General features: G+C 39.4%; 1 protein-coding gene across 1 annotated transcript in view; it reads left to right on the top strand.

Annotated features, from left to right (window-relative positions):
• Positions 1-25,160, top strand: part of LOC309708914 (uncharacterized protein) — a gene marked incomplete at its 3' end in the record, with an annotated part of 63,524 nt that overhangs the window by 27,221 nt on the left and 11,143 nt on the right. The window contains exon 3 of the mRNA XM_082537265.1: positions 5,469-5,558. Within this exon, the coding sequence (XP_082393391.1) occupies positions 5,469-5,558 (90 nt within the window). The remainder of the gene's footprint in view (positions 1-5,468; positions 5,559-25,160) is intronic.

Here is a 25,160-nt window from a genome sequence, read left to right as displayed (position 1 = left end):
AGAGAATAAATTCATGGGTGTCAAACAAATACATACTGCAAAACAGCTTGTTGGTGATGGATGATAATAGCGAGACCATCTCACCAGCATCCCTCACCTGTGTCGAATTTTTCAGCAGTGCCCCATGACGGTTTATCAGAAAGACGTGTTCAGGTCACAGAGCGCCCAGAAGGTCCCCCTTTCTCTCTCAACCTGCAAACCATTACATGCCTATCATGGATCACTGCTTAAAGAACTGTCACGGCCGGACCTGCCTCTCCAGTTTTGTGTGGGATGTGCAGGATGTGATTGTAACACCCTTTGATGTCTATATGGAACAACATATATGAATATATTTTACAGTTTTTGAATTAAAATAGTTTTAGTGAGCCTGATGATCAGTTTTATACAGACTCGTGATTCTTTAAGGATGGACATTTTATTATGATGATCTCCCAGTTTCTGGCAACACCAGCAGAGTGGGTTTTGTGGTTTGGGAGGAAATGTCTCAACTACTGGATGGATTACCAAAGAACTATAGTTAAATGTTCATGTCCCCAAAATTTTATTTCGCCTTGTGGTTTGTGATCAAATACCTGATAAGCTAATGTAATCTCATGTGCTCAGTAGCAAGTTTTAACACATTTATGGGGTGCAGGCACAAAAAGAGACTAGCAGTGATGTAAGGGGCAGTAATTTATTTTTATTCTTTCCCTTTTCCTCCCATCAGCCTGCTAAAATTTCTTTCTTTCTGATGTGGCTACAGTGGGGCAAAAAAAGTATTTAGTCAGCCACCGATTGTGCAAGTTCCCCCACTTAAAATGATGACAGAGGTCAGTAATTTGCACCAGAGGTACACTTCAACTGTGAGAGACAGAATGTGAAAAAAAAAATCCATGAATCCACATGGTAGGATTTGTAAAGAATTTATTCGTAAATCAGGGTGGAAAATAAGTATTTGGTCACCTCAAACAAGGAAAATCTCTGGCTCTCACAGACCTGTAACGTTTTCTGTAAGAAGCTTTTCTGTCTCCCACTCGTTACCTGTATGAATGGCACCTGTTTGAACTCATCATCTGTATAAAAGACACCTGTCCACAGCCTCAAACAGTCAGACTCCAAACTCCGCCATGGCCAAGACCAAAGAGCTTTCGAAGGACACCAGGAAAAGTATTGTAGACCTGCACCAGACTGGGAAGAGTGAATCTACAATAGGCAAGCAGCTTGGTGTGAAAAAATCAACTGTGGGAGCAATCATCAGAAAATGGAAGACATACAAGACCACTGATAATCTCCCTCGATCTGGGGCTCCACGCAAGATCTCATCCCGTGGGGTCAAAATGATCATGAGAACGGTGAGCAAAGATCCCAGAACCACACGGGGGGACCTGGTGAATGACCTGCAGAGAGCTGGGACCAAAGTAACAAAGGTCACCATCAGTAACACACTACAACGGCAGGGAATCAAATCCCGCAGTGCCAGACGTGTTCCGCTGCTGAAGCCAGTGCATGTCCAGGCCCGTCTGAAGTTTGCCAGAGAGCACATGGATGATACAGCAGAGGATTGGGAGAATGTCATGTGGTCAGATGAAACCAAAGTAGAACTTTTTGGTATAAACTCAACTCGTCGTGTTTGGAGGAAGAAGAATACTGAGTTGCATCCCAAGAACACCATACCTACTGTGAAGCATGGGGGTGGAAACATCATGCTATGGGGCTGTTTTTCTGCCAAGGGGACAGGACGACTGATCCGTGTTAAGGACAGAATGAATGGGGCCATGTATCGTGAGATTTTGAGCCAAAACCTCCTTCCATCAGTGAGAACTTTGAAGATGAAACGAGGCTGGGTCTTCCAACATGATAATGATCCAAAACACACCGCCCGGGCAACAAAGGAGTGGCTCCGTAAGAAGCATTTGAAAGTCCTGGAGTGGCCTAGCCAGTCTCCAGACCTCAACCCCATAGAAAATCTGTGGCGGGAGTTGAAAGTCCGTGTTGCTCGGCGACAGCCCCAAAACATCACTGCTCTCGAGAAGATCTGCATGGAGGAATGGGCCAAAATACCAGCTACTGTGTGTGCAAACCTGGTAAAGACCTATAGTAAACGTTTGACCTCTGTTATTGCCAACAAAGGTTATGTTACAAAGTATTGAGTTGTATTTTTGTTATTGACCAAATACTTATTTTCCACCCTGATTTACGAATAAATTCTTTACAAATCCTACCATGTGGATTCATGGATTATTTTTTCACATTCTGTCTCTCACAGTTGAAGTGTACCTCTGGTGCAAATTACTGACCTCTGTCATCATTTTAAGTGGGGGAACTTGCACAATCGGTGGCTGACTAAATACTTTTTTGCCCCACTGTACTTATTGTATCAATATAAATGACATTGACAATGTCATTTATATGACAATGAACGGATTTTTAATTTCTATCTCTGTTTGTAAAATATTGGCATGCTTGAGATGGGGCCCAGTTATGCAAGCCTAGAGACTGGTCAGCGATCCCCTGTTACCCACCAGTTACCAGGGAAAAATGTGTATTCCCACAGCATTTGATTAACTCGAATTGCAGAGTAGTTGCTAGCTGTTGCTAAGTGAAATTGGTGCCACGGGGACATGGAAGATGATAAGTTGTCTACAAAAGCTCAACAATTAATTGTTAAGCAGTAGTGAAACCATGAACTGTGTGACCAGAAATGGAGACTTTGCACTTTCAAAGTAAAAGTTGCACCTTTTGAAACATGCTGGTTTCAAAGGTAAGGCGAAGCTTTTATTTTGATGGTGTCATGCAAGGATGAGGACAGTGAAAACACATGGGTGAGAACAACAGTGGATGGTGGATAATAAACAATACAACACAACAGAGAGCTAAAAGAAGCTGAAGCTTTTAATACAGACGCACACCCTAACAGGCTAACAGGAAATTAGACACAGCTGGGGAACTAAACACACCTAAGCTAAATCAGAATAACAAGACAAGGGAAGTAAAATTAAACACAATGCATAGGCAACAAATGGTACCAAAATAAAACAGGAAGTGATGTGGAATAACCAACTGTGAAACACAGCTAAACTAAACATAGTAGAAATGAGAGAGAAGGAAAAAAAACTAGCAACCCGCCAGCAGCCACACTGTGTGACCGAGGATTTCCAACACCCACTAGGATGATGGTAAGACAAACATTATACTTGTTCAATATTAGGATGTTTTCTTTGTCATTGCAAACATGTAAGCTGACATTTTCAATTCAATTCAGTTTTGTTTATGTAGCACCAAATCACAACAGCAGTCACCTCAAGTTGCTTTATATCGTAAGGCAGTGGTACCCAGCCTTTTTTGCGCCACGGACCGTTTTAATGTCAGACAATATTTTCACGGAACAGCCTTTAAGGTTTAAATATAACAAAAACAACATAAATACAACAAAATAAAATGATACGACCAAGACAAAAACTGTGGTATTTTGTAAATATAATAATGAACGTGAATTCACTGTGTAATTGTGTAACTTTATTAGCAGTGTCCTCCTGAAATGTGGCAACAACATTCTCCTCTCTGCCCCTTAATGCTCTTTGGTCGCTATAGTAACACGTAAATATTTCTTTCAAAATAAGACACACAACTACAACACGTGAATAGACCCAGGGAAACAGAGTTAACGATAAAATGCTTGAAAACCATAAATTTCACACCTGAGCCTCAACTCTCGCGGCCCGGTACCAAACGACTCACGGACCAGTACCGGTCCGTGGCCCGGGGGTTGGAAACCACTATCATAAGGTAAAGACTCTATAATAATTCCAGACCAGAAAGACCTCCAGATAAGGGGGCATCCAGTCTGAGCTATTTTAATTACAAGGAGGATTTAAGTGGTAGCAATTATTTAAAAAAAAAATCGATTTAGAAATCTTGGGCTGGGGTTCAAACATATCATAGACAAAACTGGAAATTAATTATTGATCATGGTAGCAGTAGCACTATATACATTCACTTAATAGATTAATTTCTCCTTGTAATCACCTCACCTTATGAAAAGACCTGCTGCTTTGTTTTGAATTTACAGTTCCATGTAAGAAGCCTCAATATGGGCAAAGCAAAATAAACTGAACTGGAATTAAATTGCCTTGTGTTGCCAAATGTGCTGCAAAATCCAGCATAGCTCTACTGTGTGCCTACAATACCACAAAGTATCAAGTAATTGAGACAAAAAAGAAATCAAAGCAGAATATAAGAGAATTTCAAATACAGTTTAACATTAATATTAATGTAAGTGTTATCATAAGATAAACACAGCTCCTTCAAAAACTTGCGCTGGCAGAACAACAACAATTAAATCTTATTCATAGTTGGTAAAAATTCTTGAACAGCTAAGTGGTTATAGAAATCCATTTAAAAGGTTTAGTTATGTGAATGCCTGTGGCTAAAGATGGAGAGAGGCCATGTTTTTCTTTCCTGCAAAACCTCCTGTTTGTATTTAAGCTCTCGACCATAGCCGGGTGTGAAGAGAAAAGCACAGCATCAAGCGCATCTACCAGGAACAAACCCAAAGCCTCCCTGCTGGGGGAGGCGAGAGTGAACAACAATACCACCTTTTTCTCTTTCCAGAGCACCACAGACAATTTGGCTCTATGTCCATTTGGCTTCTGCCCTGACTATCCAACCATTGCGGAGTACAGAATCTCCTTTTAAGAAGTGTATTGTGGTTCACATAATGGTTCAAATACAGAGGCACTTGAGAATGAATTCAGCATTCGGGATATTTGTAGGGGGCTTTGGCCAACCAGGTGTGATGTAACCGGGAACTAAATAAATACGTTTGGTAGAATTCAATTTTCCGCTGAGAAAGGATCAGAAAAGATCAATATCCCTGTGAATATTTGCAAAGGTATGCACGAAAGTCCAAATAAAAAACCTTGATCGTGACAAATAGCAAACTATTTTAATCGCTTTTGAATGCAGTCGGCAGTTGTCCACCTATTGCTCCATAAGCACCCACACATATAAACAAATCCACCCAAGCACGAGTGTTCATACCAAAAACATCCAAGCCTTCTCAAAAGTGGCGATAATAGGTTACAGGCAGAAGAAATGAACATTAAAAGGACGTTTACTGAAGAAGAATAAAGCACGACTATCGCATGTTTTTCAAACAGGACATTCTGTTCTGAAAGGCTGAAGTTAAATGCAAAACATTTAACTACTTTTCCTTGTTAATAGTAAAAGCCTTGATTCAAGTTTTGCAAAGCTTTATTTGACACTTTAATGGAAACATCCAGGTTGGCTACCTCTCCCATCCCTTCAGCACTGGTGACTCTGGTCCTCCCGAGACGCTATTTCTGCTGAGAAATAAATAAATCGGATCATTAATGACTAACACTTTGTTTCACTTGGTGGATTTCATTATGCTAACTTATTTTTTCCTGTACCCATTTCAAACAATGGCTCCTTTTCCCCCCCCATTTCCTGAACTGCGCTTTTAGGAGATGAGGACAGAGAAGCCTTCTGGAGGAGCTTCAAGGGATGAAACACAAGTGTACTCCACAGTGAAGTCTTTCATCAAGCAGTGTGATGTATAAATGCTAGATTTCTACACGTGGCACAGTTTGACATCACTTAAGACTGATGCTATGGAACCAAGGATTTCTCTTATGTCAGCTAGCCTCCTTCTCCTTGTGTTCTCACTTTATCTCCCACACACATTGAGGGATGATGTAATCAAAAGAGCAGTTTGCCTGCCAAATTGGTGAAATTAATTCATTAACTGAATTTGAAATGAAATGTTCGCAAGCTTACATACTACTGTAAGGTGAGGTACTGATTCGATCTGTGTGTTTAACTAATCGATACACAGTGTAAACATGGCTAGTGTTCTTGCTAGTGAACTAGCCTTAATATAAACAGAATACTAAGGCTCTGTCTCACAGAGCCATGTGAGTTTTTGCTCTTTTCCCTGTTTGAAAAGTGTAGTGGTTTACACGTTTGCCGATCAAGCGATAGATCCCACAGCTTCATCCCACAAAAGTTTAAACATGTGGAGCTACATGTTGTGGTGCCAGGAGCAGCCAGAAGTAGCTTTATGTGCGCTCTATATAACTTTTAGCAATTTAATGTGTGTGTGTGTGTGTGTGTGTGTGTGTGTGTGTGTGTGTGTGTGTGTGTGTGTGTGTGTGTGTGTGTGTGTGTGTGATCACAGCAGAAAGTGTGTGACACAATCTGTTTTCTCTTTGTTTCTCAAGGCTCAATCACTTAATGACTGCTCACAGGAGCAAAACAGCTACTCATTCTATTCCCTTAAGAAAAGGCTAAAATAGGTATGGTGGTATTCCACAGCTTGAGCTGAGCTAGATGTGAAACTTTAATGCATGCCATTCACTCTGGAAAGAACTGATTGCACCATTTCCAAGAAATGAATATTTAATCATGATGAGACTTGGTCTAATTAACATAGCTATAAAGACCATCATCATTAAATTAAACACATAATGAGACGTCTTAATAAATAGGTTGATCAGTTTTTAGCATAATGCAGAAATATACCCTTTGAATCAATCGCTGGATGTGCAGGCATGTTTTCAGTTGCTATGAAAATCTTTTAGCATGCTTTGGCTGCTCTCCGTGTCTCACCTGAATGTGACCACTTTTATTAAAGTCACTTAAATTAAGTTTTTGAGATCCTATTTGAGCTCTTTTATATTCTAATTTGGACCATAGCATCCTCTGGGGAGACTTGTTATAAGTAGAAGTTGTTTATGGTGCAATAAAGCGTGTGAATGTCATCATCGCCTGTCCACACCAAGGTAAAACACCTTACATTACGGAGGCTGTAATGCCTAAAGTGATTCAACAAAAAGACTGCTCAGTGACGTCAAGGTCAGACGTGGCGTTCATACCGAAGGGCTGACCAGTAACACTGCAAATGGTGTCATTTCTGCAGGCTTAAAAACAAGCTGCTCCTTAGTTTTCAAGAGCAGACAAGTAATAATTTAATAAGAAATAACAAGGACTGTAGATAAACAGTTTCAGCATAGAATATAAATCACGAGTTACATAAAATGAAAACTGACAATTAAACAAAGATCGTCTCACCCGCGAGGTTGTAAACACATTCTTTAGTTAGATGGCCTTGCAGAATGCAACCATAATGGGAAAATATATATATTTAAGGTAACAGGAAGTTGGCCCTCTGCAATAAAAACACTTCTAATCAGCAGTCAATCAAATGTCCTTAAAATCCTGACAACTGGGGCCCTCGCGGGTCGTAGTGAAAGGAAAATAAAAAGTCATCAAAGTTGCCCCAACACCTTTCGGTCCTGAGCAGTGATTCATTTTATCTGTCTCGTTATTTGACCTGGATTATGTTCTGACTGCAGGCACATATCCGAGCTCATCAGCACCCAGAGATCTGAAAAGGTACAAGGACTCAGGAACAAACAGCTCTGTGCATAATATATCTAAGGCAACTCTGGTTCTGTTTCCCAGGAGGGCACGAGACACATCTCACGGAGCATTTAGAGTAACTATTAACGAGTTCTGTTTTGCTCATTATTTCAGTTCACATTGAGCAGCTTTTGTGTTTCCCTGTTTGTTTCTGTATGTTTTCTATTAGATTATGGATCTAGAAGATGGAGACTGCTTATGCACGTCCTCTAATAGTTCCATATGCACACACTAAAAAGGTTTCTTTGCTGTTATATATCTGCATTGTTTTTATAGGTCATTTGTGAAAATGTCACCATTGTAAAGATGGAAATAATGTTGCATAATAATCTTTTTGTGTCATTGTGAAGTCATATAATGTTCCATTGAACAATAATGTTATATAGAGCTCAAACAAAGAAGGTACTTATGTCTCCTGATGACTAATCTATTCCTTTTAAAATTCGGACGTTTCGTCATAATTTTTGCGACCCTTTATCGTTAATCATTTAATTAGAGCAGATTTGGTTGAAGTCTTTGGATTCTTGAGATTTTAAGATATATCCATGCAGTGCGAGCTCTGGCATCATTGTCACATTGTTGTATTGAGAACATAAACGCTTTCATATGCCATTTTACTTAATGTATTACTCAATATGGGCGCTAACATTAAGGTAAAAGTCAAATGCTTCAAGTAATTTACATGGAAAATTACTTAAAGTCAACATGTTGGGCATTAATATAAATAAATATAATTTTTTTGAATGAAGCAGCATAAGGGTTAATACTGGAAGTCACATGGTTTCAGTTTGTTGAGCTAAGCTTGATCTAGAATCACCTGCAAAACTATCCCTGAAAGAAAGGACAGCCTCTCAAAGATGCTTGCTGAAAGTGTCCCTTTGAACGGCTGCCAGTCCAAGCAAATATTTTCAAAGTCAAACACATCTATAATGAATATGTCTCCTCAGAATGTACAGATTGGATTTTATGTTTAAATTACAAGTCTATTGAGCAAAGGGAAAAAGCTGGTGCTTTTCTCAAGAGAGCTGTAAACATCACTTCAGAAGGATGGCTCATAACTTCAGGGAATCCCTGTCCTTGAGTATGTTGACATCTGAAGGATTTATTCAGTGAATACGCGGCTCTAAACATCCATCTCTAAATGTGACACGCGGGTATAAAAATGTAAATATCCCTCTCCAGGGAGGTCTGTGCCACTGCAAACTGAGTGGTGTTATTAAAAGGTCAGCGTTTGGCTTCGGCAACAGAAAACGATAGTTTAGTATGGTCGCAGACATGCTCGAAGCGGTTGGCTTGTACTGTGCCGGAGCACGGTTTCCCCCCCCACCCCTCCCCCTTTCCTCCCTGGCGTGTGCACACATCGTGCTTAACATTCTGTGCTGCGAGAGCGCTTCGGCCTGCTCCTCACATTTTGTGCCACTGCTCTTTTTCTTTTTGCTCACAATCTGACTTTTCAGTGTTTCTATTGTATGATTCGGTTTGCCTTATTTGGCTTTTTTCACGATGCCTGTCTCGTGCCACAGTTTCGCCAGACTGTGATCAAGCCTGCCCGCTTGAAAAAGGAGGACATGTGCTCGAACACATCCTATAATAGCACAGTACAAGTCACCTAAAACACCCTGTCCAGAGAACATTCCAGTGCAGTGGACTGGAAAACACATTTCAAAAGGAGCAGATACTGAGGTTCAGTTTAAGGCACCCGTTCTCTTTATTTTCTTACTTCCATGTCCAGGCACGCTTCTCAGGCCAGTAGCTGAGTCGTGTTTACTACCTGCCATCGCGATCCATCCTGAACTTTATTAAAACGAGCCTGACATCAACTGTGTAGACTAAAAAACAAGTTTGCTAAACTCTGTCGGTTGGAACGGGACTCTGCAGACAAGCTAGTCGCCGTGTGAGGCTGTGCACAGATAAAAGTCTGCAAACATTTGCTCATTAAAACTAAAGACAATGTGCACACAGACACACACACACATACACACAAGTCAAACCTCAACAGAAAGGTAAAGGTAGCTTAGTAGAATTTACTTTGTGAAGTTCACCTCCAAACTCCGTATTACAGTCCTGGATAAAAAAAGAACAACAGGCTATGACCCCCCTGTGCCCTCTGTTTGTGATGCTCACAGAACCTCTTGCTTTTAATTTTTGCACCCAAGTTAACAAGCCAAAGCAGTCAGACAGCCAGCATGAGCTACGTGCCTTAGGTGGATTCAATCGTGGCTGCAGGGCGAGTCATCTACAGAATTGGAGTGACGTGCGCGGGCAAAACCTTTTTCTTTTCTTGTTTTTTATGCCCTCTTGCTCTTTGGCAGTAGTTCACTGAGTCAGCATGAAACCATAACTGCATGAATGACTGGCTCTCTGGGCTACTTTTCCAGGAAATTTCCAATTTGTACCAAAATAGTGAAGCAAATTATCAGTATTTTCATCCCTGAACAGTAACTGGCAGTGCGAAATGCATGAGCTCAGAGTCTAGGCAGGTTTTCTGGTGCACCGAAGCTTAAATGTGATGGTGATACAATTCATGGCACATTCTCGTTATCAGCGATTATCACAAACAGCCCCGGTGCTGGAGTTAAACTGACAAAAGTCCCAGCGCCTTCTGCACAGGGGCATTAGAACATCTGCTCATGACAGTGACGGAGATGGTTACACTGTTTAAGAGTTTGCACCGGTGTCTATTGTTCACTATTTCACCATTTCATCACAAATCATAGTTTGAAACATAAACTTTCAAACTAGACATCTCAATAGCTTTTTAGTGACTAGAACATTTATCAAGGACACACACATACACACACACACGCCCACACACAAGCACGCCGTGTATGGTCCATTTGGCATATGCCTCTTTCCTGTGTGGGGAAAATAAAGTTGAAGGGGAGTTAGCCAGCTGAGAGCTGGCTAACTGTGCAGAGAAGAAGAAGGCTGAGTAGCACGACCATATACCACAGCACAGCCCACAGCACTAAAGCACAGAAAGAGGCAGTAGCCATCTACATACTCCATCTGCGGAGGAGACAAATGAACTGCAGTTTTATAGCTTATCCTGCTGAGTTGGAACATAAGAATGTGCTGGAGGTTTTTAGAGAACCAATTGGTAGGAAAAATGGTGAAGGAAATGCTGACTTGTGGGGAACTTTAAAAAAAACACACAAAAAAACAACTTTGCTGAACAAAATGGATTCGGTTAGTTGTTTAAAAGACAATGATCCTGTAATAAAGTCATAGATTAAAAAATAAGTGGCGTACACTGAAGCACATTTTAGTCTTTATTGTGCTGATATGACAGATGGGTCCAGAGCATATGACTTTGATGACATGAAGGTAGCTGTTTTTAAGCAAATCCTTCTTGTGTGTGTCTTCCTTATTTTCTTATTTGCATACTGCCGTCCTGTGCTTTAGTGGCATCAGCAACATTTCTCTATCATGTTGCCAAATGAACCCGCTAGGTCCTTAAGAATAACAAAGATGAAATACGGGCATCTTTTCATTTTCACTGGTTACCTGTTCGGCACCGATTTCAAGATGATAGCGCTTGCATTTAAAATATGATTACATGGCCCTAAACTATATTTTTAATTCTCTTTGAGCCAGCGTGCAGCCTCAGATCCTCAGGGTGCTTTAAACTAAAGGTGTTGAAAGGCTTTGAAACAAGCTGCCCAAGTAGCATCGAGTCACAGAATTAGTGTATGTTTAAAAACATCATCCACCCACATACATGTGTATTTCATTATTAACCTGATGAGACCCTCCTTTGAACCGTGCATTCATGGTTTTATTGCATCTGGTATTACCTACATCATTACTATGCTTGTTAGTACCACCACACCCCATGCTATTACAGGTATTTGAGTGTGCCGCATTCAGTTCTATTTTTAGGACTCTCCTTCAGTCACAGTCCCTTTAGGACCAAGGCAATGAAACTACAAAGAGCTTCAAAAATTTCAAGTGGTAGTGATGTAGTTACTATCACAGGAATGCTTTTTATCCCACAGCTTTTTTCCACACTTTTTTTAACAGCTTCAACTTAAAGATGTAGACTGATCTACTTGTGTTTTCCAGTGCACACCACCAATTTTTCTGTCAAGGAATGCAAGTAAATGACTGTAATTTGGCATCTTATTACAACGGCGTTGCTGTTTTTTTCAGATTTTTTGTAAAACAAACGAAATCATGGATAACAACAAGAATTAGCATTACAAATATGATTTCATACTGGTGGATTAACCATTACCGTTATTATTACTACTATAGTGAAAACACCTTGTATTGTACTCCACAAATAGGCAAGGCAAGTAGGTTTATATAGCACCTTTCAAACATCACATTGATTCAGAGTGCTTTACAAGATAAAATATAATGAAATAAAAGATAAAGTAGATTTTAAAGCTGTAGTTTCTTACTCTGCAGATTTAAACTAATATATTACTGTGTATTTTTTTGTTTGATTTAACTAGTATTATCTAAGTAATTAAAACATCTCTAGTGATAATTTTAAAGTGATATGAACATTAATGAGTCAATAATCACAATACAATAATATAATATACATGATTACAAAAGTGTCACAGTACTCTTACGTTTGATACTTTCACTATATTTCATAAGTAGGATTATGACTTTTAGTTAAATTAAGGATCCAAATGCTCATTTATCCACTTCACAAACTAGTTTTTCAATACAATACAAATTTTTTTAATACATCTACTGCAGGGGTGTCCAACTCCAGGCCTCGAGGGCCGGTGTCCTGCAGGTTTTAGATATCACCCTGTGTCAACACACCTGAGTCAAACGATTAGTTCATTACCAGGCCTCTGGAGAATTTAGAGACATGTTGAGGAGGTCATTTACCCATTTAAATCAGCTGTGCTTGATCAAGGACACATCTAAAACCTGCAGGACACCAGCCCTTGACGCCTGGAGTTGGACACCCCTGATCTGCTGTATACCCGAGCCAGTCACTCAATCTAAGCATTGCACCCTGTGTTTTCTATACCAATTTTCTACTACATTATTTTCTGATCAGATATTGTGATTTCCTGCAGACACCCGCTGCCTTATTTTTGGTCAACCCTGTGCCACTCCATTTAGAAAATCCTGGAAACACCCTTGTGGTTAGTGCCTGCAGAAACAAAGTGCAGCCCAGAGAATATAGTGCATAGTGTGTGGTATGACGCTCTGTTGACTTGTAGCTTTGCATGAGCAGTGGTTTAGTCAGCCTAAATGAAAACATCTGTGTGGGCGCATATAAGTCATTTAAAAAAAAGTGATATTCAACCCAAGAATTAATCTTTTCAGCAAGAAACACTCTGTCCCCACCGACTTGAACGTAGGCTGTAGTTTCCTTATCAATTCGAATAAAGTAATACCTCTATGGAACAACACACAAGCAGTTTTTCACAATATACTACAATACATCCATCAGTGCACAGGCCTGCTACACTCACAGGGACACACATCCTGCTTGGGTTCGCTGCTACATACATAAGACTAAATGATTTGGATTAAATGAACAAATATTAAATATTTGTCATTATTAATTTGCATAAAGAGTCAAAATCTTTGTCAAATTTTGTCAATATACGCACTTACTAGTTAGTAAAAATTCAGGTTTTAACTGGACTTTTCCAGAGATGAAAAGCCACTACCTTTAATAGATAAAAAGTATTGTTTCACTTTATTTTATTTTATTTTTATTTAACCTTTATTTAACCAGGAATGTCTCGTTGAGATCAAAGACCTCTTTTTCAAGGGAGTCCTGGCCAAGAGGCAGCACATTTCAAGACAAATACATACGAACAAACAAAGTTAAAATTTAGTTTTAAAAACATTTAAAGACAACAATTCAGTTAGTTTCCAGTCTTTCTGTAACATGTTCCATGAAAAAGGCGCAGAGTGGACAAAGGCTTTCTTACCCAGCTCTGTGCGGACAAGGGGAACAGACAACAGCAGCTGATCATTTGAGCGCAAGGAGTAAGAACCACTATTTGTCCTTGTGACCAAAGTACAAATATAAGGAGGCAGCAATCCAAGCAAAGCTTTGTAAATAAAAGTGTACCAATGCCCCTGTCTTCTAATGGCCAAAGAAGGCCATTTTACTCTTAAGTACAAATCACAGTGATGGGTCAGGTATTTACAATTGGTAATAAACCTCAAGGAAGCATGATACATCGTGTCCAACATTAGAAGACATGAAGAAGAAGCGTTCATATACAGAATGTCACCATAATCTATCACAGATAAAAAGGTTGCAGTGACAAGACGTTTTTTTACTGCAAAAGAAAAGCACTGTTTATTACGGAAGAAAAAACGAAGTTTAAGTCTCAGTTTCTTTACTAGTCTCTCTATATGTGGTTTAAAGGTGAAGGAGTCATCAATCCAGACACCAAGGTATTTATATTCATGAACTATCTCTATGACATTTCCTTCAAGGGTGGACACCACTGGAATAGGCTCCGGGACCTTCTTTGACTTGGAAAACAACATTAGCTTAGTCTTGTCAGCATTGAGAACTAATTTTAGCTGAATAAGTGAATGCTGGAAAGCAACAAAGGCTTTCTGTAAAGTTTCAATGGCCTGAGCAAGAGATGATCCATAACAGTAAATAACTGTGTCGTCAGCATAAAAATGCAAATTTGTGTCTGAGACATTTTGACCCAAGTCATTGATATATAAAAGGAACAGAAGGGGACCCAAAACTGAGCCCTGTGGCACCCCCTTGTGGACAGCAACAAATTTAGAACAAAGACCTTCAAGTTTAATGCACTGGGTTCTATTTTTCAGATAATTTGAGAACCACGCTAATGCATGTTCTGACAATCCAAGGCTGAGCAGTCTGTTTTTTAGGACTGCATGATCAACAGTGTCAAAAGCTTTTGAGAGGTCAATAAAGAGTGACGCACAGTACAATTTCTTATCAAGTGCCACAATAATATCATTTATCACTTTCATAGTGGCAGTGTTAGTACTGTGTTTTTTCCTGAAGCCTGACTGAAATTTGGAGACAATATCATTAGAGTACAAAAACTCTTTCAACTGGTCACAAACTAGAGATTCCAGGATTTTGGATAAAACACACAAATTTGATATTGGCCTATAATTAGTCAACACCGATGGATCACCTCCTTTCAATAAAGGCAAAACGAAAGCTGATTTCCAAACCGCTGGAATTTCTTTGGTTTTAATTGAAAAATTAAATAGAATTGAGAGTGGTTCTGCAATAAAATCAGCTGCCAACTTCAAAAAATAAGGTTCCATCAAGTCTGGACCAGGAGGTTTTCTGTGATCCAAAGCCTTTAAAGCTTTATGCACTTCATAAACACTAAAAGGTACAAAGTTAAAACAGTCTCCAGAAAACATAGAGAGTTCTGGGCAAGTATTTGTTAAAAAAGTTTCTGCAGAAGCAAACAAGGAACCCACTGATAGAAAGTGTTCATTAAAACAATTCAAAATTTCAGTTTTATCATTAATTGAGACTGAATCTTTTACAACAGATTTAGGAAAGGTTTGAGTCATTTTATTGGCGGAAAAAGACTTGATTACTTTCCAAAATTTCTGTGGATCATTGAGGTTCTCAGTGGTGACAGACAAAAAGTATTCAGATTTGGCCTTTTTAATAAGAGAAGTACATTTATTTCTAAGCTGTTTGAAAACAGACCAATCAGTGGAAGTATCTGTTTGTCTCGCCTTGTCCCATGCTCTATTACGCTTGTGTATGCTATCTGCGAGTGTCTGCGAAAACCAAGGATTTTCTCGACCTTTAATTCTAACTTTCCGTAAGGGGGCATGTTTATTAACAATTCCCATAAAACTTTCCTTAAAATATGTCCAAGCTAGCTCTACATCTGGTAATAGTCCGATTTTTTCCCAATTAACTAATGACAAATCATGATGAAAAGCCTGTTCATTAAATTGTTTAAGATTCCTTTTGCACACTATGCGTGGCTTACATTTTGGAATTTTAGCATTTCTGCAAACAGCAACAACACAGTGATCACTTAGGTCATTACAGAAAACACCAAGTGAAGAGAATTTATGAGGTACATTTGTTAAAACCAAATCAATTAATGTAGACTTTTCAGGGCATTTAAGATTTGGCCTGGTAGGAAGATAGACTAGCTGGGTAAGATTAATTGAATCGCAGAATTCTTTAAATTCACCAGAAGTTGCATTTAGCCAGTCCCAGTTCAAGTCTCCAGCCATTAGTAGTTCGGTATAATTTAGTTTAGCCAAAAGGTGCTTTAATGAAGATAATGCCTCTTTTGAAGCAGATGGGGGCCTGTAACACCCAGCAATGGTTATCGAAAAAGTATTAGCAATATCTACATTCAAGGCCAAAAACTCCATTTGTTTGCATATCGATTGGGACAGAACAATCGAAGCATTAAATCTTGATTTGACATAAATAGCTACACCGCCTCCTTTTTTGGCCTATCAGTGCGATATACATTGTACCCATATATGTTAATGTCTTCATTAGTAATAGATTTAGTTAACCAAGTTTCAGAAATTATAACAACATCTGCATCTGTAGATTTAACCCAAATTTTGACCATGACCACTTTAGACTCTGTCTTCTCTAAACAAATGCTCCTAATCAGTTGTGTATAACTCAGAAGTGTTCAGAATGCACGTTAAGGCTCATTAGTCATGTTTTTCATTTTCTGCCATCTGTTTGATTTATTTTGATCAAGCAAATGGTCCTAACCCTAAGAAAGAAGTTTGTTGAGTTTAATTATCATTTCCTTGGTTTTTATCACGGTCTGACTGGGGGAGACCGTATGTGTTGCAGAGGAGGACTCAAACGCAGACCAAAACGTGGTGTGGATTAACAAAACAAGCCGTTTATTGAGGTTAGCAACGAGGGTACAAAATAATAGGGCATCGGTGAAAACTAAACAATAACCTAAACTGGGTGAACTAATAACAAAACATGAAAAACCTTAACCATAGTGAACTGACATGGGTACCTGGAGATGAGACATGGATGAGCAGACGACCTGACAATGGCATGCAGAAAACAAAGGGCTTAAATACATACATGAGGTGATCAGGGGAGGTGGAGACACATGGGGGAAACAGCTGACAGACATAAACCTAATGACAGGACCAGGAGAGGAAAGCTAAATACAATAAACAAAGAACACATGACATTGTCAGAATAAAACAGGAAATACTAAAACTAAAACATGACAACACAACTTAACAGACCTAATATGTGATGAATAAATACAAAACCCCAAAACATAGAAAACCCAGGAACAATAACTGCCTAAACTAAAGGCAGATAGGAAATAACACAAACTAAATCACATAACAAAATGAGACAAATACAAACATGAACTCAGAGCGCTGGGTCAGAGACCCAGCCTGTGACAGTTTTGCTACGAAAAAGAGAAAATCACAAAGGAATACCTTTTTTTTCTGGATCAAATGCGGAGAATATCAGAACGCTGTGATTGAACTTTATGAGACAGGCCTGAAGTCATCTGTGTAATGTTGTGTTTGTGTGTGCTACCGTGTGTCCAGGGCTTCAGCTGGCACGATAACACAGGCTGAGCGTTGCGAGTAAATCTTTGTAGAGGTGCTTGGCTCACCTTCTTGGTGCAAACTGCGCGCCTGCAGAGCATAGATTAGAGCTGAATTATCTGAAGAGAGAGCCTGTGCTGCAGCCTCTCCTTCCTTAATCTCTGCTTTCATCTGAGGCTTGTTATTGCTGTTTTCCTCCGACTGAAGGAACTACTTCGGGATGCTGTGTCTCTCCGAACACCTTGGATATGGATAGCACGCTAACTTTCTTGCACACTTTTGAATTACAACAGCAATAACAACTGCTTTACAGACCTGCTCCTCCAGCATAATAAGGTGTTTCCTGTAGATTCCATAAATTCTGGGTTATAGGGTGGATTTTTGGGGATCAGGGAGGGTGATCTCACAGCCAACTCATTGCATATTTACGCTTGGCCAGGGAACCCTTGGCATCACATTTTAAGCCACTGGGTATCCCCCTTAAGGTTTTTGGTGTGGAAGTAGGGCTGTACGATGTGACCAAAATCTCATATCCCGATATAAGACATCTATCGTCCGATAACGATATAAATCACAAAAATGTAACTTTTTTTTTTTGTAAATTCTGTGAATCTCGGGCAGCTCGACTTGGTGAAGTGTTTCCAGCTGCGCGTCGTGTACCTGGAGTCGAGTGTTTTAACCGATGCATGAAACTATACATTTTTAGACATAAGTTGTAACGGCCGCCGTTTTCTTTGTGACTATTTATTACACAGCGTGCTGCGGGGAAAAGCCTGTTCTAACGTTTGAGTCTAAGGTTTATTTTTTAGCACCTGGCGGCTCTTTTTTGCTTCTCATCCGAAAAAACTCTGCATCTTTCACGTGATTCAGTTTATTTTGAAAAAATCTCAACAGGATCTTGAGCTTTATTGTGAAAGGTTTATGTGGAACATAAACAAGCGGAGACGTGACGTGATGGTTTCACCGTCAACGCATAAATACAGGCGCTTGTCCGTCTGTAGTGTGGTTATATTAAATATAAGAGAAAGAGAGAACTTTAAGAAATTAATACAGCCACTACAGTGACCATCAAAACGATGAAAAAATGAAAAAACAGTTTATTTTGCGACACCACGAAATAAATGATAGCGTAAAATTAAACGATAGACATTTTTATATCGTCATCCGGTATATATCGTTATATCGAACAGCCCTATGTGGAAGGTAGTCTTGTAATGGAAGTCCTTGAGTAGCTGAAGCTGACACCAAATTGTCTCAGAGCTTCAGTTTCGCCATAGTAACAACAGAAGAAAAAAATGAAGTAGAGAATTTTTGCAGGCAGACGTTTGCATTGGAATATATCAGAAAGGGCTCATCCTTTCCTAAACCTCACCAACAGTCACTGAAACCCCTCCAAAAGACAGCAGCTACATTCTACATTCTACCTACCTTCCCCCTAAAGTGGAAACTAATAGGTTGTAATACTTCCTTTTTTGCTATAATGGAGTCACTCATATTGAGAACTTGTGCTGTATGTGGTGATGAGTATGTATGTATCCACCTCAGTATAGACACTTTACATTCTGCTAGGAAACATGAGCAAAGGCACCAAAGTAGATAAAATCCAATGATAATTGCACAAAAATGATAATTGCACAAAAATGTCAGAGACTCAAAAACATTCACATGAAGATATAAGACATTGCTTATGATACTATTTGTTCCACTTGCTCGTGCACTTTTCCCTACTCTGCTCAGGCCTCATGTTTGTATAAGCGATTCAACGTTTTCCTGCTCTCTATTAAACACAGACTTTATTCTTCTCCAAATACCGCAACATACTTCTGATTAATTACAACAAAGCAAACACATGAGCAAATCTGACTGATCATTATTAGCTACTCAGCTGAATCTGGCAGTTTGTCAGGCATCCTGTCTCAATCAAATCAAGATGTCAGCATTAACAGCTGGCCCATTATATATATCGCCAGCTTATGTGTGCTTATGCTCATTTCCTTTACAGATGTGTATTTGCTAGAAATCAAATAGTACATTTTTGTGGCATTAGGAGGAGCAATCTTTCAGGTTGTCAGGTAAGTCATCTGCTGAATTCATGGTTATTGCAGATGCAATGCTATTTATTATTTCAATTTAAAATATTTCAGTAATTTGTGTTTATTCTTGCAGGAAATCAGTGTTATTGTAATGAGTATTTGATAAATTGTTTTATATAGGATTAGGTAATTTGGCTTTAATCCCCTTACTGGCTTAAATCTAATTACTCCCTGCTATCAAGCTTACTAGTTGGCGAAGCTAAGGATACAATGTAGATACCACAATTACTGCCTGCTTTGGAACACTGCCACACTTTAGGTCAACTAACAACAGGTAATTGGACCCAAAGGAAGACTTGGACTCCAGGCAGGTGTTGTTTAAAGCAGTTGTACTTGTTCAAAATTCTGGCCTCCAGTTGGCAGCTGGCTGGCAGGAAAGCAAGCAGGAAAAGTCAGGGAAAGTATTTAAGACAGAGAAGAGAAAACTAAGTAGGTTTGACTGCTGAGGTACAAAAATATTGATTATTAGAGAAGAAGTGTTAGCGGTTCACAGTGTACAGCATACAGACGACGAAGAGAAAGCTAACATGGTTGCATTCCCACCTGGTCACATATGGACACGGCACAGAGTGGCAAGCTCTCTCAACTGTAATTGTTCCTGTTACAATAATACATTGGATTTAATTCAGGAGTGAGGCATTAATCTAGCTCCACTTATGGAATAAAAAAAGTAATCATAATAGCACCCTCTCACATATACACTGATCACTGGGACAAATCTGTTAGAAATGTATGAAATGTATGAAAATGGACACTTTGGAGACCACAGTACTGTGATTACTATTACACATTTACCTATAGTACTATTATTAAACCCGGTTCTTTGATCGCCATGATAGAACAGAGAAAACCCGACTCAGAGTGGTCAAAACATTTATAATTCTTTATTCAATCATCTTCTGGAAGAGAGAGCCCTGCACAGCCCAAAGCCAGTTGCAGAATCTCTAACATTAGAAGCTAAAAAAGTGTCTCATATAGGTGTTGTTTTGGTACTTTACATGTCACACACAGCCTTGATACAAACAACTTTTTATATGTTACTAGTTCCTGTTTTTTCTGTCTTGATCCCTGTTTTTATTTATATGCTTGTACAGCTCTACACTAACTGTTTTTCAGTCTGGCTGAGCACTTAGTTTGTGAGTCAAAAGCGGCCTGCTTTACAAGCCTTCATTATTAAAATACATAAAACAATACACTCAGAAAATAAGCACTAAGAATATATATTTATTTTATAACACTATCCAAAGGTCTTCAGCCACCCCTTTCTTTATATTTAGCGTCTAAGGAGCCAAAAATTCTTGTAAATATTTAGAGTGTTCTTGATCAAAAGTTCAGAGGCTTTGGACTTGGCTGCTTTGTCAATCACTTTCAGCCCAGTCTATATACCCGACACCATTTCCATAGGAACCTTTTTTTGTTAAGCCACTCAACACCTTCCTGTGAGGCACCAGTGCTGATTCTACATATAAAAGACAACTTAGCAATTAACCAATTTTAAATTGTATGTTTAGTTTCTTCTTATGTTATTAACAGCCTACCACAAAAACACAAACTTTGCTCTCATTTCTTTAACTGAATCTGTGGAAAATGCCAAAGATCACAGTTTGACAAGGATAAAAGCGTAATTTGCAGCAATAAGGCGATTTCAAAAGCACTATCAGCAGGAAACCTGGCATATCTCTGCATGGTGTACAGTATGCCCTTAAAAAAATCTGACTAAAGTGGACAAATGGACATACAAAAGAAAAAGTGGCAGGTCTAAAAACCATTATCTACAGCAGATACACGATTTCTAAAAGTCACGTTTATAAGAAATCCAGAAATCAATATTACTGAAGCAGTGTCAAACCATTTGAACAGAGAAGAGAACAAAAGGCAGTCAACCTCCAAAGAAGAGATTTGAAAGTCCTTCAAGAAGTCTGGAGAACTATTCTACTACTAAAAAAAAGTCGAAGAAAGCTTGAGTTCAGGCTGTGCTGAAGAATAAAGGAGCTCATGCCAAGTCTTGACCCTCAGGTTCATTAGAGCTCCAAAGTAAATGTGTTTTCAGCAATGTGGAATCTGGAGATCTATACAGTGTCTATCAGTATTTCCAGTATGTTATGTGCAGAGCTTCATCTGCAATGTTTAAATTTATAGCACTGCACTGGATGGCACATTTTATGTCACACCATCTGTTTAAGGACTTTACCTAAACTAGCCTTCATCTGAATGACTTTCAGGTGGAAGAAAGCATTTTCTTAAACTGTGGGGGAAGGTCTACGATTGGAAAGACACTGCCTACAGGTTTTGTCTTGAACTTGCACAGTTTTCTTTTTATTTAGATACCCTTGCAATGTAATTTTTCTTTAGTTGAACCATCAGTCCATTACAATCTCAGTGGGGGTGTGCGAAAAGGCAGAGATTGGTTACGACGACACCATACTCCTCTAAACACCCCCCCCCCCCCCCACCCACCTTATGTTCAATGGAGCATTTCAAGACACAGCTGGGATCTGCAGGCCATAATCTGGGGATTTCAGTTGGCAGTCAGGTGTGAAGTGTCTGACAGACAGAGAGGTCAGTTGAAACGGCAGGGAACCAATATCATTGCCCACTATTACGCTAAACACTGAGGGGGGGACAGCTGCAACAAAACAGCAGGAAAACCTGTGGTGATTGGAGAGAAGATGCAGTAACAACACGCTGATCCAAATATAAGCTTTACACAACAGATAGGGAACACTTATAAACTGCATATACAGCAGTACATGTGTTATTGTGCAGTGCAGTTACACTGAGTCATTGCAGATCCATATAGTTCATATATACAAGACTTTGGATTTTATTTTAATTCGGTAACGGTTTTGTAATATATTCATATATTCATTTTATTCAATTTCGGCGCAGGTCTTACACATCTGTGTATTTTGAATACAGATTTGTGAATTCATGGTTCAGTGCATTAAGAAACCAATGCATTTTAAAATGGAGCTCTTCATACGTGCATGGATACTTCAACTAATGGACAGTTATTCTTCCATGTCCATGACCAACCTGCTCAGCAACCATTTAGTTGGAGAATATTTGAATGGCGAGAGTTATTTATCAGACCTGATGGCTAATCAGACAATGGCTGTGATGCTGGGACCTGACACAAACAGCTCTCCAGTCTATTTTTCTGCAGAAAAGAACAGAGAGAAGCTCGCTGGGCTCTGTTCTTTGCTTCTGTTTTCTCGCACACAGTAAAGCTCTGTACTCTCCTAATTAGAAGGCAAACAGGATCAGATGGATGATGACAAATGAAACTCCAAACAGCTGTCACTGCAGATAGAGCACCTTTAGTGGAGCTTTCCAATTGGAGCAAAGCAACTGTTAACAGTGTTTTGCTTTGTCGGGGGGTTTATTTTATTCAACCGAATCCATCACACGAGGTCTGCGACAGAGGATCATCAGCCTGTTTTTTTTCTTTGAAAGAGCGTCCAGGTTATTAAGGTTTTCAGTGCTTTTAGAGTGTGGAAATGTATAGATGGTAAATAACCTTGTAAATTCATATTTCAAGTGAGCTGAATCCAAATACAGCGCAGTTAAACACCCTGCTGACTCAAAGAAAGATTTTGATTCATTTAAACAAGTACTGTTTCACCCTGTGATCACTTCTTTAGCCCTCAGCGGTAAAAGGCTGATGGGGTATTGTTATCATCCCACCGGGAAGGCGGGTGGGCATGTGGATACCAATATTTGCTGATGCAATATGTAGAAAATGAGGCAATATAGGAGCTTTATAGGTGTATCTACTAAAAATCTCACACAATTTTGAATCCTGGTCACCTGGACCTTAAAGTCACATGCTTATTTATTCCTGGTATTGTCACAACTACTTATTTTTAGGTTAGACATGCAAACCTCCCATCTGGTTATGAGCCAACGTATGAAGCTAAACAGTTCCCTGGCAAATAGTATAGCTAATACGTGTAAGGTAAAAATATTATGAAAAATCTCACGCGTGCTTTATGAGTTCAGTGTAACATTTACTATAATGTCACCAAATTTAGCTTCGATCTCTGTACAAATGGGACAAAGGGTTAGCTGTACTTGGACAAATCAATGTGTTTTCCACAGAAGTCCATTATGGAGCACAACACAGACTGTATTTTATCCTTTTTAAAATCCATTTATTTATTTATTTAAAAGACCTAAACTCTTTTGACACTAATCATTAACTGCCCCCACATGTGTGCAAAATTCTAAAACCTCTAAAAAGGCTCTGAACAGTTAAGCCTAAGCTATTATTTAACAACTGCTATGCAGGGGGAGTATTTAGGAAACTCTAAATATATAAAAAATTTATTTTCATTGCACATTCAGTCTCCCTAAAACTCATCTCACGTACCAGACAATAGACAAGTTTTGTTAATTCCACTATAATGAGAATTGAGATTGCAAAACTGGTAAGAAACCCAAACATCAGCCTCCCTCCCTCCGTTTCTCTACACTGATGCATGTGAAGACTATGCATTGTGGAGCAGACAACAAATTAAACAATCTGCTACATTAGATAAGGATAAAAATCTTAATCTTGAAATGACAGATTGACAGATTTGAACAGTAATAGTAAAATATTCAGTTTCTGTGTATTTGCTTGACAGATTACAATATGCAATATACTCCACCTTGCTGCTTACAGGCTGTTGTGGCAGCCTGAACAATAGCCAGTCTGTCTGTCAGCATGAGACTGACAGCAGTGACGATACATACGGTTACTTTAAACTGCATTTTCTGTTATAAAACCATTAAAGAAAAAGTAGAATAGTTATGGAGATGAAGAAATTAGATAGGAGTAGCAAAGAGAGGTGACACAGGCAAAGGAAAAGGCTTGTAGTAAAAGGAGAAAAGGACTTGTATCGATTAGTTAGGCAGACAGATTGAGCTGGAAAGGAAGTGCAGCATGTTAGGGTGATTAAGGCTGGAGATGGAAATGAACTAACAAGTAAAGAGAGTGTGAGAGAGAAAAGGCGGAAGGAAGTTAGTAAATTAGGAAATGCAGATGAGAAAGGAAAAAGTGAGGGCAGCTATGAAGATAAAGACGAGTGGAAATGCAATTGATCCAGGTGACGCATCTGTGGTGGTATGGAGATGGAGAGAGGGGAGTGGCCTTTTGGACCATTCTGTTTAACACAGTCCTGAAGAGTGAGGGGAAGTCAGGAAGAGTTGCACTGTGTCTTTGTAGGCAAAAGGAAGCATATAAAGGATAGGATGACAAGAGAGGAACTCTGGTACTGCATGAGGAAGTAAGAAGTGGCCAAAAAGTATGTAAGGCTACTGCAGGACATATATGAGGACAATGATGGTCGTGAGGTCTGTGGTAGTAGTGACAGATTAGTTTGAGGTGGGTGTGGGATTACATCAGGGATCAGCTCTGAGCCACCTACTTTCTTGCAGTGGTGATAGGCAGGCTGACAGATGAGGTCAGGCAGGAGCCTCCATGGACTATAATGTTTGCAGATGACATTGTGAGAGTAGGGAGCAGGTGGAAGAGAGTCTGGAGAGGTGATGGTATGCCCTGGAGAGACTAGGGCTCTGCTTCTCAAAGTCCAGAGAAGCAAGACAGAATACATGTGTGTGAGATGGAAAGATGAGCATGCAAAGAGTAGAGACAGTGAAGGTAGATGAGTTTAAATACCTCAGGTCAACCATCCAAAGAAATGGACAATGCAGAGGAGAGCTCAAGAAGAGAGTGCAGGTAGGGTGGAGCAGGTGGAGATGAATGTCCAGGGGTGATTTGTGACAGAAGGATATCAGAAAGAGTGAAAGGGAAAGTTTAAAAGGTGATAGTGAGAGATCTGCTATGATGTAGTGGCACTGACAAAAAGATAGGAAACAGTGCTGGAGGTGCAAGAGTTGAAGATGCTAGGATTTTGATTTGGAAACAGTTGTGACAGTTTTCCAGGTTATTGTGAGTAATTAGTCTGTGTGGCTGAAATAAAGCTGTGATGATGTTCAAATACTTATTCAGTAAAAAATTTGTTAATGTTTGCGGAAATAAATGAAGCAACAGAAACCTAGGCCTAGAGTAACAGCTAATATCTACTTAAGCAGCTTGTTGTTATAACTTTTTTGTCCAAGAGACCT

The sequence above is a fragment of the Aulonocara stuartgranti genome, assembly GCF_965226115.1.
Source record: "Aulonocara stuartgranti genome assembly, chromosome: 6".
NCBI lineage: Eukaryota > Metazoa > Chordata > Actinopteri > Cichliformes > Cichlidae > Aulonocara > Aulonocara stuartgranti.
Note: the sequence above shows the minus strand (reverse complement) of the source record. Positions and strands in the feature narration are given on the sequence as shown.